Genomic DNA, 15,687 nt, shown 5'->3' with positions numbered 1-15,687 from the left:
CTGTGTTCAAAAAATATTTTTTACCGACACATGACTCCTCAATGCAAACTGCAGCAGTGCGTATAAAACATGTAGGAGATGCTCTTTACAGTTCAGCCACAGGTTTGGGTGTGTTGCAGCTTTTGTGGCCTGGCGACTAAAGATGAGGTGGGGGCGACAGAGGTCTGGCAAGAAGGAGTGTTTCAGGGCACTTCGGGGGCCCAGGCAAAGGTATTATCCCCCCCTCCCCCCCTTTCAGGCACATCATACACACGTAAATGTTCTAGTCCTCGACCACACCTCTAAAATTAAGAAACTTGTGGCAGAAAGGGAAGTCCTCGACCATGGGGTCATTACAGTCTTATTATTACAGTCTTCTGTAGCCAAATCAAAGAATTCAAGTTTTTTTCCCACAAACTGGTTGCTGTGGGCTAATGTAATCTGTTCATCTCTCTTTTGGCTTGTTACAGTTATGGCAGCGTAAACACCAACTGTGTCAAGATGGCGACTGCAGGCTGGACCTCCGTAGGAGTCTGTACAATTTGCCCTGGGTGTATCTTGACGTCAGGCAGCCCCCCGCAGCTCTACTGCACACCTCAGCGGACAGATGAGCCAGGTACTGTGTCAGCTTCACCAGGCCCACCAGCAGAGTTCCACCGCCCAGCATCAGACAGGGCCACAGCAGAGCAAACAGGGCCTTCTCCAGCGTGTACTTCCTGCTCAAGATCACTTCCCCGGGGTGTCCTGTGCGGTCGATGAAGCACGATGACGTGGTCCCCTGCTGAGCGTCCAACATCTGTTTCACTCTGTGGACTTCAGCTTGAAGATCCGTAATGTCCATCTGACATTTGGGTATGTAGAAACACTGTGAAAGAAAAGATATGATTCAAGAAGTGTCATTTCCATCATCGAGCTGCCTGTCCCTGTTGGCAGTGCTGATTGCAATCAGTGAGACGAGCTACAAGGTCAAAAAAGGAAAAGCCCTTCTCGGCCTCCATTTGCAGCACAGATACGTCCGATTGTTTCATGCAGTCTCAGTGAGTGGGACTGAAGAGGAGCATCTCTTATTCAGACAAGCACAGGAATCAGAGTGATGTTAGTTTTTGTTGTCCTGTCTGTTTATCTTTTTTCTTTATTGCTTTCTTAGGTGTTTTTTTTAGTCACGGCTTGATGAAAACTCTGAATCCTGACAAGTAAAATCACCATTCACAAAACAGAACTCTGCAGAACTTTTGAATACACAAGAAAGAGGAAAGGGAGAAACTGAGAAAGCACTATATGTCCCCTTTATTGCTCAGATCCACCTCCAGGCAAAGTATCCTGCAGGTGTTCCCACATGCCACTCGACAAGCCTCACATGGTGAGAGGCTCATCCAAACCAGAGGCTCGTGAAACTATAGGTGAGACCTACGAGCCGGACTTTACCGTAGTACCTCAGGAGCAAGCAGGACCGAATCTTCGTCGAAGTGTAGAAAAGCACTTTGATTGGAGCCCGTGAGGTTAACCATCACCCTGAGGCACGGCACGGTGCTCACACCTCTGCAGTCCACCCACTCTGTAAGGATGTCGGCCTGCATCAGCACACAGCTGGCCTCCTCCACCCAGTCACTGGAAAACAAGAGGCAGGAAACGTTCAGGAGACCCGACCCTCACATCCACAAAACATGCAAACTTAAACCAGGAAGCCACTGCTTGTTTCTCGCTGTATCTCTGCTGTGTGCCCTGGTTTTATTTTATGCTTTAACTATGCTCTGGGCTCGAGGAATGGCAATGTCAGTCTGCCTGTCAGTCAAGTCACCATTGTGGTCACGACTGAAATATCTCAACAGCTATAGGATGAATCGTTGTGACATTGAGTACTGACACTCATGGTAGGATGACTCCTTGCTTTGGTAATCCGCTGACTTTTCATCTAGCGCCACCATTAGGTCAAAGATGTACCATACATTGCATAATATCACACCAAGGAATTTCCCATAAGCCTTGTCTTAATTTAATCAGAAATTTTTTTTAGCATCAGCACCAACATGGTAAATATTATCATGTTACATTTTGAGCTTGTCAGCATGTAATCTAATTACATTTTACTATTCTATCTTATTCCATTTACTTTTTCCTTTCCATCACATTGAGGGAGAATCATGTCTGAGTGTAGTGGTCACCTTTCTAGTGTGAACACAAAAAAATCGGTATCATGGAAGCATGGATTCGGGACATGGTCTGATAATCTTGGTAATAATGGGGTTGCACGTTTTATGGAAGCCAATTTGTGCCAGTAAAATCAAAGATGTATGTATGTATGATAAATATATATTATTTTATATTTCTATAGCATCTACAGCATTTTACATTAAGACAATTATCCTAAAAAAGCAACACAAATGTACTAATGTAAGGGATTGCTTTTTCATGTCACTGCAAATACAATATCCCTGTTTGGGTTTGAATTCAACAATGAATTAGTTAATTAAAATCTAATCAATTGATAAATATGAAATCATTTATTCATTTGTTTTGATATTTAGAACAAAATATATTTTTTAATTTCCATTACTGTCAAAAATCAAATAAAAGTCATTGTACTGTCTACCATACGACTTCCTTTCTAACGTAGATGACAGACTGCAGTGTACCTGTTGACAAAGGGTTTGACCATAGTGATGCCGACCACAAAGAACATGAGCACGGAGAAGGCCATCATGGCGAAGCCCAGCAGGATGGCTCTGTCCTCCCCGACACTCGACCCCGGCATCTGGGACCGAACTCTCTGCCCTCCACGTCCATCCACCCCTCGGCTCCACTCCTGCTCCTGCATTGCGGAGGAGGTGTGGAGGAGGTCCCTGCGTCGCTCAAACACAAAGACACACACACACACACACACACACGCAAATACATGCATCAAGTTCAAGTTCAAGTTTAATTTATTAAATCCAGATGGGACAGATGCATGGCCACCAGGGTCGCAATGATTCCGATTGTATTTGTGGTTCGATGCATCAACAACTCTCATGTTCGACTCGTGACTTGATCCTTTTCTCTGAAACAGTATGATTCTTCCTCAGGGAGAAAATACAAAAAGTATCTGAACCAATTTAGTCTGATTTTGATGTGTAAGCTCTAGTTAAAAAACAACATTTTATTTTCTAGTTTAAACTGGAAGCAGCTTGTGCAGCAGCTTGGAAGAGGTGGCCTCATTTGTGAATCCTGTAATAAATGGTGATGGACAAATGCAAGGATATCAATGGTTGCACCATTCACCCCGAGGATGTAACACACACAGCCCACATAGCTGCCAGTCACTCCTAACTAGACCAGAGGAGTTGAATTTACTCCACTATGTTTCAACTTTATTCACAAAGTACTATTTCATCTTCTTTACTTCAACTGCAAACTGGAAAAAATATTCCTCCTCTCTGTTTTTTCCTCATACCTGGTCCTAACACTCTTCTGTAGAATAGTCCTCAGGCCAGGCATAAGACAAAAAAAGGTCAACTCCTCTCAAGTCTGCTGGGCCATCAGATCCAGTTCCAAGAGTGACTGACAGATGTGGGAGCTGCCAGAGCGTTACATCCATATAGAGCATAGACGTTTGAAGGATCCCTGTTTGTGGCAACCTGCTGCAGTGTGCAGTACTTTTCAAAAAACGTATTCCTGTGAAGACCAAGACTTTATATAAAGATGGGCAACACTTCTTCACTTCCTCCCATGATCCAGAAATGAAGCTGAAATGTGCAGGATATGAAAATGGTGTCATCTTGTGCATTTGGAGCCAGAGTCGCAGTATTGCCTATAGATGATATATGCGCTCATCCAAATCGCGAGTCAGTCTCAGTTGTCAGTCATGACGATTCACCCTCGTTTTTACAACATCAAATAAATAACTAAAATCATACTTACCGGAAAAAATTGCACTTGAACAAATATCAGTGTGATACCCAAACCATCTTTGAAATGTTTTTTATTTTGACTCATATTCCGTCCACTGACATAGAGGAGGCAGGATTTATGACCCTTACTAGTCAGTGTGATAGTGTGATCTATGTGTTCAGTAATTTAGTATGACCCTCGAAGGATGTTGTAAAACTTGTTAAAATGGCCCTTGATAGGAGAAACGTTCCCCTACACTACTTCAAGTGATAACCCTGATGACATCAATAAGGATATCTTCTATTAAACGTTTCTCCAGAGCCACAGAAGCAAAAAAACACCTAATAGTCTGCATGACAAGTAAATAGAATCAGTGGAATCCAATATTAATATTAACATACAAAATGCAGTGTGTATAATATCACATGCATATATTTTCCCAAGAGTCAGAAGCCTGAATGTGTAACTTTGCTAGACTTTCCTTCATAATGAACCCCTGGTAGTGTTCTCAAAGAGTTGCTTCCCGGCCCAGTCGATTTTCCTCTCTTACCGTGTCTGCCGCCTGCGAGCACCCTGCAGGTTGATGTTAATGGGGATGTTGAACGACCTCCGGGGAGAAGCTGCGTTCAAGAACATGCTCACTCCTATACTGCAGCCACCTCCTTAAGTCCCGAGTACGTACAGGCACCGAACAAGCTCCTGTCTATCTGAAAGTCAAATGTCGTTCTCCCAGCGACTCACTCATCATCCTCGACTGGCTCCAGTGCAGCGCAGTGAATGACTGGGTGGACTATATTGCAATTTATACACTGGGGAACTCCCTGTTGTTTACCGAGGCTCAAAGGTGAGCGCAACGACACCTTCCACCCTCATGTGTGTTTCCATAGAAACCGCCACAGGTAAGGCAGGTAGGATGCTAATGGCCTCTCAGTGGGCCCGTGAGGCTCAGCTGCATGCAGCAGTTTGTCATGGAAAAGCTGAGTCCCCCCCCCACCCCGTGATGATTAACTTTTTTTGCACAGAATGAGCAGAGCAGGACAGGGAGGAGACTTACAGTGTGTAATTCAAATCAAGCACCTTCACACACACACAGAGTAAATATACATACCCAAACACACGTGACCTGCGGCATCTCGACACGCCGCCGGACTGTTGATCTTGAAACCTGTCAGACTGTCCTGACACATGCAAGATGGTGAGCGGGTTTTTTTTATGTGGTATTCAAACGACTGAAACTCCTTGTATTATTCATGTGGGGCTGGAAAAAAACATGTGGCGATATTAAATTGGTGACAGTTCTGTTTAACATAACAAGCCCAAGGGTAGGAACCCACAGCAGCTTGGAAATGGAGCCAGTCATTCAATAAAACAGACAGTGTGTCACATCTAATTTATTCAGTATTCAATACAATACAGTGTTATTTCGGATCTTTTCTTTCATCACACAATCTAGCCTTTCATCTCCATGTAATGTCATCATGCTTCATCCGATATATTTTTATTGCCTGTTTGGCTTCATAACTATTTGTTATTTATTGTGTTTGTGAACTGGCAATTTTCTGTCAAAACAACAACGTTGGCGATCTTCATCTGCGATACAGGCCTGACAGATTCCTTCACAGGGTTGTATGAGACTCGAGTGTTTCTGATGAAACTGAAGAAAACAAGATTAAAAATGTATGAAGCTCAGTGTACTTTACCTCACCTGGTAACCTGAGACATTGACTCGTCCGCGACACTCATTGCGTGCTGCTGGGCTGCTGGGCTGCTGGGCTGCTGGGCTGCTGGGCTGCTGGGCTGCTGGGCTGCGGACGTGGCTCTAATAGAATTTCATCTTTAACATTGACGACTAATGGAAATGGACTACTGCATGATTTAAAGTGGACTGCTCTGTCTCCAGCGCTGTTTGGAGGTGCTCTGTCCGGTGTTTCAGGTCTCCCTCCTGCTGAGACTCCTCTATACGACCTCTGTTTAATATCTGTGCAAAGTCCTGAATTGGCCTCCTACAATCGCACAACAAATTCCTGTGATCATCCGGGGTCAGCAGCTGTAATTGGACACACGGTGTCTCCTCTTTTCTAATTATGAATCTGAAGAACATTTCTGACTATGTGCAGACAGAGTTCCGTGTTTAAAAGGTTGCACACCACTGGGCACGATGGATAATCACCAAAAGAGGAAATTAACTTTCTTTACCATTGGACTGATATTCCTGCTGAGCGGCATTGAGTACGGTAAGTTCATTATGGCAGCTTTGTAGACACAAGATACTGGTCTCATGGGAGCAATCTGAAATACAGATGGGCTTGGCATTTAGGTTGTAAGCTCATATCAGAGAGGACATGGCCTCTGATGTTATTCAAATATATTTTTCTCTGGGTAAATGAAGCTTGTCATTTACACATCTCCCTCCTCTTCCTCCATGCTCACCCTCTATTTGTCTGTGGTGGAGCCAGCCGTCATTCTGCCTACGATATGGACGTACCTGCAGATTTTGGAGGCCCCCCCCTACTTCCTGGGTCTGGGTCTGTCGGCCTTCAGTTTGAGCGGGCTGCTCACAGGCCCGCTCTTTGGGTTCTGGTCAGATCGGTGGAAAACGACAAAGTCCATCATTCTTTTTTCCAATCTTTTTGAGATTGTCGGTGAGTAGTCGCACCATGAGACAAATCACACGACAGAGATTGTGTGGTCAGTTGTTGTGAGACTCTCTGTAACACATATTTGTGCTCTGTCTCAATTAGCATTCACCACACACTATAATGTGGTTTCTATCTAAACAACTATAAAGAGCTTTAGATGGTCGGCTCAAAAATGTCTTTTAATTTTGCAGCAATTTAAATTGGCCTTTTTCTTAACCACTGTCTGCACAGTGCATGATTGAAGTAACTCCTTGGTTAATGACCATTCATTATAGACTAGTCTTTACAATGCATTATGGGAATATTTTGAATGTGGGTTGCATGGGTGACTAAACATTTAAGCAAAACCCTGGTGGCAAAAATGACAAAAACTGTATTAAAGGTAAAAACAAGAGAAAAAGGCAACAACAACAGTGGTAGGTAAACACTATTACCACTAATACTACTATTGCCACAACCACGAATACTACTACTACTACTACTACTACTACTAGATATTAGTTAAAGGCTAATATCAGCTTAATAACCCATAGTCAATGTGTCATATGTAGTTATTACCTCCAATAACAGCTAAAACATTGGGCAAAATTCCATATTGACCTAATGATAGTACCATAAGTTAAGGTCTGTCCAACATTTCATGGCTAACTCATCCAGTGGTGGTGGAGCTCGTTCATATTTTAGCTTCTTCTGCTAGCATGGCTATAGCAAAATTTGGAAACAACACTGAGTCTTAAATGAAGATGTTTTTTGTATTTTCTCTGTTTGCAGGTAACTTCATGTATTTTATTGGATATTCAAAGTGGCTGTTGTTATGCAGTCGGCTTGTGACAGGTGATGCATGCGTGCGCGCACACACACACACGTGTTTCAGCAAAATGTCGACTTTTTGAAGACACTAGCTGTTTTCCTTTCAGGTGTCGGAGCAGGAGCGGGCTCCTCCATCTTCGGTCTCCTGACTCAGAGCACTCGGCCAGAGGAGCGTGCCGGTATCTTTGCTGCAATCATGGCTTGTCGACAAGCTGGCCTCCTTGTCGGTCAGTCCCCCCCTTCATCGTACCACAGAGAGAGGTGTCATTTCACCTGTCTCCACCTCCCCTGTCTTCTGAGACGAAAGGATTTTGTGCTGTCTTCTTTGATGTGCAGTTTCAACTGAGAGAAGGGGACATTTGATAAAATCACCGCGGTGGAGGCTATACTGCTTCCGCACATCCCCTGTTTTTATTCCATTTCCTCTTTACAGCACTTCATCCTGTCTCTCCAGGGCCGGCGTTCAACCTGTTCCTGCGGCTGTGTGATTTCAAACTGGGGCCCTTTGTTGTGAACAAGTATACGTCTCCTGGGGTAACAGCATCCAGATAATCAGTAATCTAAGGTTCTCCAAAAGCCTCATGAATACAAAAGCAATCCTCAGAAATAGTTTCTCTGCATCCTGCGCTCATATGTGTTGTTTTCTTCTTGCTGCTCCTCTGAAAGAATACAAAACACTGTACAAATACAAGACATTCTGAGGCCTGTAACAACCCATATTGATCTATTTCCATCTCACACGTCTTTGAATAAAACAACTGTAGCACAAATGTGGCTTAAATTAGATATAACAAAGCTCTTCTATGCCTACTTTCATTTTCCCACATAATTTGACACTGCATGTCGCTCTTGATTTCACTGTGCCTGGTAAAAATGCTTACTTTAACTCTATCAGAAGAATTAATTTAGAGTTTCACTCCTGATAGCTTTTTAGGATTCTGGTGTCATGAAAATAACATTATTTGAACTTAAATTTAAATATTGTTTGAGGACTTTCTTGTCTTCATACTCTCAGATCTTCATGTGTCTGCTGTGGGTGCTGCTCCAGTGTGTTGTCCTGGCTCTGTATTGGGATTTACCGCCCATCAGCTCAGAAGATGAAGCCGTGATCCTGGAGATGAAACAGGAGGAGGATGATGATGAGGAGGTGCCACTGATGCAGTCCAACGAGGATCTGTCGCACACCTACAGAGCCGTCAGCTCCAACCAACTGGAGACCTCCGCCTTGTCAGATACGCAGCCCGACCATGGTGCCACGGCGGCGTCGAACCCCTTCAAAAACTTCAGCGCCAGCAGAGGTGAGACAGCAATAACTGTTTTCCACTGCCCTGTTTGTGAGGTTCTGTTAGGAGGAGGTGTCACTGCCAATGCACATGTTTCCAATCTGCTCTATTGATTCTTTTTGAAAACACACAAAAATACACACGCACTCACAAAGGGAGAGAGAGAGAGAGAGAGAAAGAGAGAGAGAGAGGGACTAACAAAGTACAAAGGAAGTTAATCAATGGTGGCACACAATCGCTGCTTGCATCCCATGTAAACTTACTATAACACTAATCCAGTAGGACACCTGACATCATACACACACACACACACACACACACACACACACACACACACACACACACACACACACACACACACACACACACATATACAGTACCAGACACATACACACATCCAATCAATACACTCGAAATCTGATCTAACATGCCACACAGAATTCCTCAGAGGTCTGGAGAATGGCAAGTGTATCTGAGTGTGCGTGTGTGTGTGTGTGTGTGTGTGTGCATGCATGCGTGCGTGTGTGCGTGCGTTTGTGTGCGTGTGTGTGTGTGTGTGCATGTGTCAGACTTTCATATCGATTCTCTCACTCTTTGAAGATGTGGCAAAGGGATGGATAGCAGACTTCCTCCTTTATTGACTGGCTTTGCTGTGGTTGACTTGTGGATGAAATGGAGAAAGAATTGGTTATGTGGCAACATCCTTCTCATTGATTCTGCTTTGTTTTAAAGAAATCTTACAACACCAGAAACTCATAAGAAAAACGAGAGGATATCTGCAGCTCTGGCATATACTGTGCTGTACTGAGTGTGTGTCAGCCGCTGTGGTGTACCTAGTATTCACTCTTGTGAATTATTGATCTTCTCTGACTTGCTGTGTATCTTTTAGGAAAAAGAAAATCTTTCATTTTTCAACTATTTTTAGTTCTGGTTTGGGAGGAGTATCAGTGTTTCTACAGATATACGAAATCCTACTTATATTTTAATATTAAGTATCTAAATAATCATTCCTATATGTGATCCATACATTCACATATATATATACTATATTTGAACATACATCAGTGTGATAAAAACTACTTAAAAAGACAGAAACCATCTTAGATCAATTCAAAGAATCTACTAGCATAAAGTCTGGAACCTGGACAAAGTAGCTATCCGAGGACTTTTGTTACATTTGAACTGTTAGTGATGCTGTTTCCTGTCTTTATGCTAAGCTACGCTGCTGGCTCTGGCATTATATGAGATGTACAGATAAGAGAGTGGTATCAATATTCTCGTCTAATTCTCAGCTCTAAAGTGAAACTGTATTTTTTCCAAAAAGTCGTTAAAAGACAAAACTCCTCACACTATAGTTGTACCTGATGACATCATCTGGGAATGTGCAGTTTGACATATAGGTAAACTCTTACGAGGCAAGAACGGCCCAAAGAAGCACATTCAGGGAAATGCAGAATTCAATGTTTTGGAATTTCAACCCATCTTAATCTCTGCTGCATTTATTTAAATTGTATTTATTCTATCTGTCTCTTCCAAGTCCCTCAGCTTATGTAAGTGTAATATTAAGCCACTTGAGGGCCCCTTTACACCTATATCATCATCGTTTAAAGCCTGATTAATGCACATTTACATACAACCAACTGTACTGTATATGCAGGCGTATAGAAAAATGAAATCCTGTGAATGATGGTATAAACACTAAACAGAGAGAGCTGAACCACAGCAGATCACACACTGTTATATCAAACCATTCCTACAGCCATCTGGCACATCCTCCCAAATTTAGCATCAAGCCCGGCTCATTTTTCCTGCTCTCCAAGTCCATAAGGGATTTTTTTGTTCCAGGAAAAGCTGGTACCACAATTTGGAATTTATTGAAATGTGTTTAGGACAAAACAGAATTCTCACTGTTCTCTAGATTAAGAAATAGTTTATTGGATGAGAGGATCAACATGATTGATTACACCTGCCTCTTTCAGTCCAAACATCCCCCTCAGATAGTCCAAGTTTTCTTTTTTCGCTTGAAACTTTTTTTTTTATCTCGTCGTGACTCGCCAGTCGAAACTTTCAATTTAACGTTACCACTTGAGCTTGTTTTATGATTCTCTGTTTGGTTCCTCCGGTTTTTCAGTATATCTCTTCTTTCGCTCTGCAGAGTTCCTGAGAGAGGAGGTGGTTGTGCTCCTCACGGCTCAGTTCATCACTCTCTTCAATCAGACAGCGCTGGAGGTGAGGGCAGTTAACGTGGAGATCCATCAGCCTGAGTTTCCAAACATTTCACCCAGCGTCTCACTGTTTCACCCAGGGTTACATCCACACTGCATCCATCTGAGCCCCACCTAGAGAGAGCTGCAGTCTTTCTAATAATAATGATAATTAAAGGTTCTGTGTGTAAGATTTAGGTGAAAGGGATCTATTGGGAGAAATTGAAAAAAAGATAATCCTAGTGATGTTTTCATTCGTGTGTAATCACTGAAAATGTACGTTTTTTTTTTTACCCTAGAATGGGCCCTTTATATATAAATACTTAAAATTGTATGTAATATAATGTTAGATATTGAGATTTAAAGGGGCATTTTTTATGCATCTTTATATTTACATTAGGAACGGTCTTAGGTCTTCTCAACGGGGGCCCGATGTTTTTTACAGTCGTCCAAACTGGACAAACGTTTGAGTTTTTATCACAACTGAAGGCTACCACAAGTTCTCTTTCCTGTTTGGAAGGGGAGGAAGAGGTGAGGGGTATTCAGCTGCAACATGCAACTTCACCACTAGATGTCACTAAATTCTACACACTGAACCTTTAAGTAGTGCTTCACGCTCAAAATAAAACAAGTGAACATGATCAGTCTCTATGCTGTGAACTTGAAAAATGACAGAATAGTCACACAGTGCTGACATGGATTATACAATTTTACTTTCATTTTAATATCAAACACCTCTTTTGATCTGACGCCTCTGATCGATTTAAAAAGCTGCCTGTTTCAGCCCTGATAAGAATCTCCTCCTCGACTGAATCCTTTTATCCAACCGACTGACCCTGTGAACATCTCTCTGAAAACCCCCAGACCATGGTGACTCCCCTGACGCAGCGCTACTTCGGCTTCGGTGAGCTGGGCAACAGCCTGATGTACAGCCTGTGTGGGGTGGAGGTCATCCTGGGCTTCTTCTTCGTGCGCTGGCTGAGCTCGAAGGTGGCGGACCGCGTCGTGCTGGCCGTGGGCCTGGTCATCTGCTGCACCGCCTGTATCTGGTCCCTCGTCTTCCTCTGCGACCCTCGAGGTGCCAACCTGTCGCGGGAAAACATGCAAACACAGCGAGACACACATGCGAAGCCAGACACAGACTCACAACTGACTCGAGTTCTGTGCCAAATCCCTTCTTTGTGCGACTGGTGTTGATGCGTAGAGCCGAGTGGAGCCATACTGGGTTACACACAGGCCGAATTGAATGTGCCCTGTAAACGATATCATTCAGGCTCTGGCAGGACAGACGGAGATCACACAGGCAAACTGGAATCTGTATGTTCACGTTGGCCTGCGTCTGTTGCGGCTCGTCACGTTTATCACTCTGATTATAAGTAACAGGTGCTGGAGCTGGGGAGTGCCTGAGTACATATAAAAGGATTACAGTAATCTTATTAGAGAAAAACGCTATTTGTTAAAGCATACCCTGCATTTGTTTGCTATTTGTTACAGTGGGAACAACCAGACTGAGAAACAAAACGTACAAGACAGACACCTGAAGAAAGAGGATTTTTTTTCGTTCTCGCGCCATAAGAGAAATGTTTCATTGGTTTAAAATGCATTTTGATGGCAAGAGTGCAGGAACATCCAACAGTTTGAGTGGGCACAGATTCACACAAACATGTGCATGATGCAAAGCAGCAGAGAACAGAACTGGAATGGCTGCCAGCTTGGCAGGGGTTTGGTTTACAGATAGAGCCATCTCTGCTGGTGCCAACCCGTTTGTGGAAGGAACTTAAAAACCCAGAGAAGACGGGCTGGATAACTCCAGTATTAACTGTCTTTGAATCGCTTTGAATCATATGAGAAATAATATGCAGCAAAAAATTGTAATTCAACAGCTCTGCGATTTACGAAATATATATATTTTTAGTTATTTGAGAGTTGGTGTTAGTTTTACACTCTGTAAATGTGTTTTTTAAAACAACATATTCCATACAATTGTGATAAAGTAATGTGGTGGTGTTATCTTTCCATCCTTTAGGTGGTTATGGGTGGGAGCTGACGGCCTTCATCATCGGAGTGTTTCTGCAGCTGCTGGGCCTTCCCTTTGTGGCCGTGTCTCAGGTGTCTCTGTTCTCCAAAGTCACCGATGAGAAAACACAGGGTTGGCTAATTTTACCTAGGTGCTGTTTGCACAATCCAACATACTGAAAGAAAAGATTACTGCTCAGTGTATACGAGTTATCTGTACTGTAGTTTCAGTCTATATTTTAATGTAACCTTTCATTCTTTGTGTCTGTGTGTCGCCTGAAGGATTCAGCCAAGGAGTCCGACGCTCAGTCGGGGGCCTGGCCACCATCCTGGGTCCTTTGTGGGCTGGAGGACTGACCGATAATATGTACATAATGCTGGGCATGATGTTAGCTCTCCTCATTCTGATCACAGTAAGAAGAACACACATCCTTCAAATATTTAAGAGCATTGGACAGAAAGAAAAGTGCTAACATGATGAATTACATTAGTAGCTTGGAGTCGTTTTGGGGAAATAAACCTACTTGCTTTCTTTCAGTGGAGAATAGTGACATGACTGCACTTGTTTCTGCACATTAAATAAGAACTTACTGGCAGAAGTCAGTTCACTTAGTGTAAATGCTGGAAACAGGGGGAAATAGCAAACTGAGGTGTGTTCTTAAGGTAACTCAAAAACCCACATAGCCAATTATGAGAGTGATATCAAATGTTGGTCCATGTAACGCTTATAAGTACAATCCTTCTTTATGAAAATATGAAAATTAGAAGATGTAATCCAATGTCTCCTGACCAACGTCTCATCTAACTCTCAGTAAGAAAAGCAAATACATGTTTCACAATATGTTTTACTGTTGCTTTAATCCGATCTGCCAGCTACACTGAGTGTGAGTCTCATGCAATGGACACAACTTTTATGTTAGAAACATAATAAACCACGTAGTACCAGTCAAACATCAGGACATGTCCTTAACATTATAATTGTTGTTTTCTAAAAGAAAACTCTCCACAGCTGTAAACAACAGCTCAGCACAAATTATGGAATGAATATATAACTCATCATCAAGCTATAGTCCAGATCTTTCAGTGGCGTTACACAATTACAAATCAATTTTGCTTGTAGGTGGTAAATAAAACGAATCCCTCCCAAATGTCGGGAGCCCTGCTGTAATTCGGATTCTGGATTTGACAACAGTTTAATACTTTGAGCCATCTGGAACCATTCAAAGCTGCGGCTTAAGGAAAACATTCATTAAAACGTCATTTTTTCACACAAGGCAAACTGAAAAAAAACCCCAGTAGCTGAGGGCCGTGATTCCCGGAGAAATCCTCCACTCAGCATGTCTTTGACAGCGTCTGCTTATTACTCGGTGCCCTCTATTCTCCCGAAGCCCCATCACGCTGTAAATCTTCCTGCAGGTTATGGCGGCGCTGTCCTACGAGCGCCTGGCCGAGCCCAGGGCAGTGCAGTGCGCCCAGAGCTCCGGCGGCGGAGGATAGAGCCGCAGTGTGTCTGACAGAGCAGGACAAGGGCCGAAGACGGACAGAGGGGGATGCCCTTCACTTCTGAGAGGAGTTTGCTGCAGAGGGGGAAATGTGCGAGTGTGTGGAATGAAAACGTTCAGATAATATGCCTCTCCTCAGGACACAGGGGTGAAATGCAGTAAGTTTTTAAGCGAGACACAATCTCTGCTGTCAGGAGATTTTTTTTATTAGAATCCACCTTGTATGCACGTCAACGCCAGACTATTGATTATATTTTACACAAGGGGGCACCATTGCTCTCATATTGAATATTCAGGGCCACAATTGAAGATGAAAGCCATTATTTTTAAACTGAACTATTTATACCCCCAGGTGTTGATGAAATGACGAGAGAACAGGTTTTTTGTTTTTTTTCTACCATGTGACCCGTGTTCCAAAATTTCCATTTCTTGTCCCGAGTCTTTCGTCTAATGAAAAAAAAAAGAAACAATTGACACAATGAGTGCAGAAGTGAAGCTGTCAACATCTGAGCAGCTCCACGCAGAGAGGCTGAGAGACGAAGAGGGTCAGAAAGAGTGGAGCTTTAAACATTCCCTGCTATTTGTTTGTGGTGTGGGAGGAATCTTGTGCTTGTTTTTTTATTATTTTCTGTTAAACAGAAACACAAAGCCTCGGATGTTACAAAACCAGTTTGATGTTGCCTGAATCTCATATCTCATATGAAAACGAGGAGCTCTTGAGCTAAAAGCAAATTAAAAAAAAAAAAAAAATCCTTTAATTAGCCTTCTCTATCTTTTAAAGTTTAATCACCTGAATTCATTATTCAAAACATGGCAAGGTGTGAGGAGTGTACAGTCAGCTGTTCTTGCCTGTACTCTCCTCTAGGATGTGCTGTATGCTACACATCTGCGTGTATAGAGGAGAGGGCTGTAAGCAACATCAAGGCATTGTAGATTCTCTTTGTACCAATAAGCATGGGTTTGGCCGATCTTTGTTTTTGCATAATTGCAGATAAGGCTCCATAACCTTTACAGTTTCCTACCCTCAGCATGTGATATTTGGCTCCCCCTGAAATGGAAATTCTAATCTCAGTGACTCAAGGACATAATATCTATAAGTACTTTCATGCCCTGATCAGCGTACTCAGGTAGCTACTTGACATTTTCAGGGAGATAACCGGGTGCAAGGAATCAGGTCAGGACGGAATTTACTGTCTTTGAACTGACGTTGCTGTTTCAGCCTGATTCCTGCTCGTCTTGTGTTTTTAAAGAAACATCGGTGCAACAAGCTTAATATCAACAGCCAAAAGACCCTGAAACTTTTATCTCAGGCTCCAGTTCTCCTCTGTGACATTAAACATATACAGTTTTCAAAGTGTGACAGTTAATATTCCTTAAAGATTCTTCC

General features: G+C 42.8%; 2 protein-coding genes across 2 annotated transcripts; one reads left to right on the top strand and one right to left on the bottom strand.

The window, feature by feature from the left end:
• Positions 1-34: 34 nt before the first annotated feature.
• kcnmb3 (potassium calcium-activated channel subfamily M regulatory beta subunit 3) lies at positions 35-4,482 on the bottom strand. The gene is made up of 4 exons (XM_035170487.2): positions 4,397-4,482; positions 2,613-2,819; positions 1,413-1,587; positions 35-844 (listed from the first exon to the last, which is right to left on the bottom strand). Exons 1-4 carry the CDS (start codon positions 4,480-4,482, stop codon positions 476-478), a joined length of 837 nt encoding a protein of 278 aa, XP_035026378.2. The 3' UTR covers positions 35-475.
• A 1,495-nt stretch (positions 4,483-5,977) lies between these two features.
• mfsd8l2 (major facilitator superfamily domain containing 8-like 2) lies at positions 5,978-15,318 on the top strand. Its single transcript, XM_035170857.2, has 11 exons — positions 5,978-6,080; positions 6,303-6,488; positions 7,257-7,319; positions 7,403-7,522; positions 7,750-7,829; positions 8,311-8,593; positions 10,734-10,807; positions 11,647-11,860; positions 12,809-12,931; positions 13,081-13,211; positions 14,215-15,318. The coding sequence occupies exons 1-11, from the start codon at positions 6,005-6,007 to the stop codon at positions 14,293-14,295; spliced, it is 1,431 nt and encodes a 476-aa protein (XP_035026748.2). The 5' UTR covers positions 5,978-6,004; the 3' UTR covers positions 14,296-15,318.
• The last annotated feature ends 369 nt before the right edge of the window (positions 15,319-15,687 follow it).

Source organism: Hippoglossus stenolepis, chromosome 11, assembly GCF_022539355.2.
Source record: "Hippoglossus stenolepis isolate QCI-W04-F060 chromosome 11, HSTE1.2, whole genome shotgun sequence".
Classification (NCBI taxonomy): Eukaryota; Metazoa; Chordata; class Actinopteri; order Pleuronectiformes; family Pleuronectidae; genus Hippoglossus; species Hippoglossus stenolepis.
This window is presented reverse-complemented; position numbering and strand designations above follow the sequence as displayed.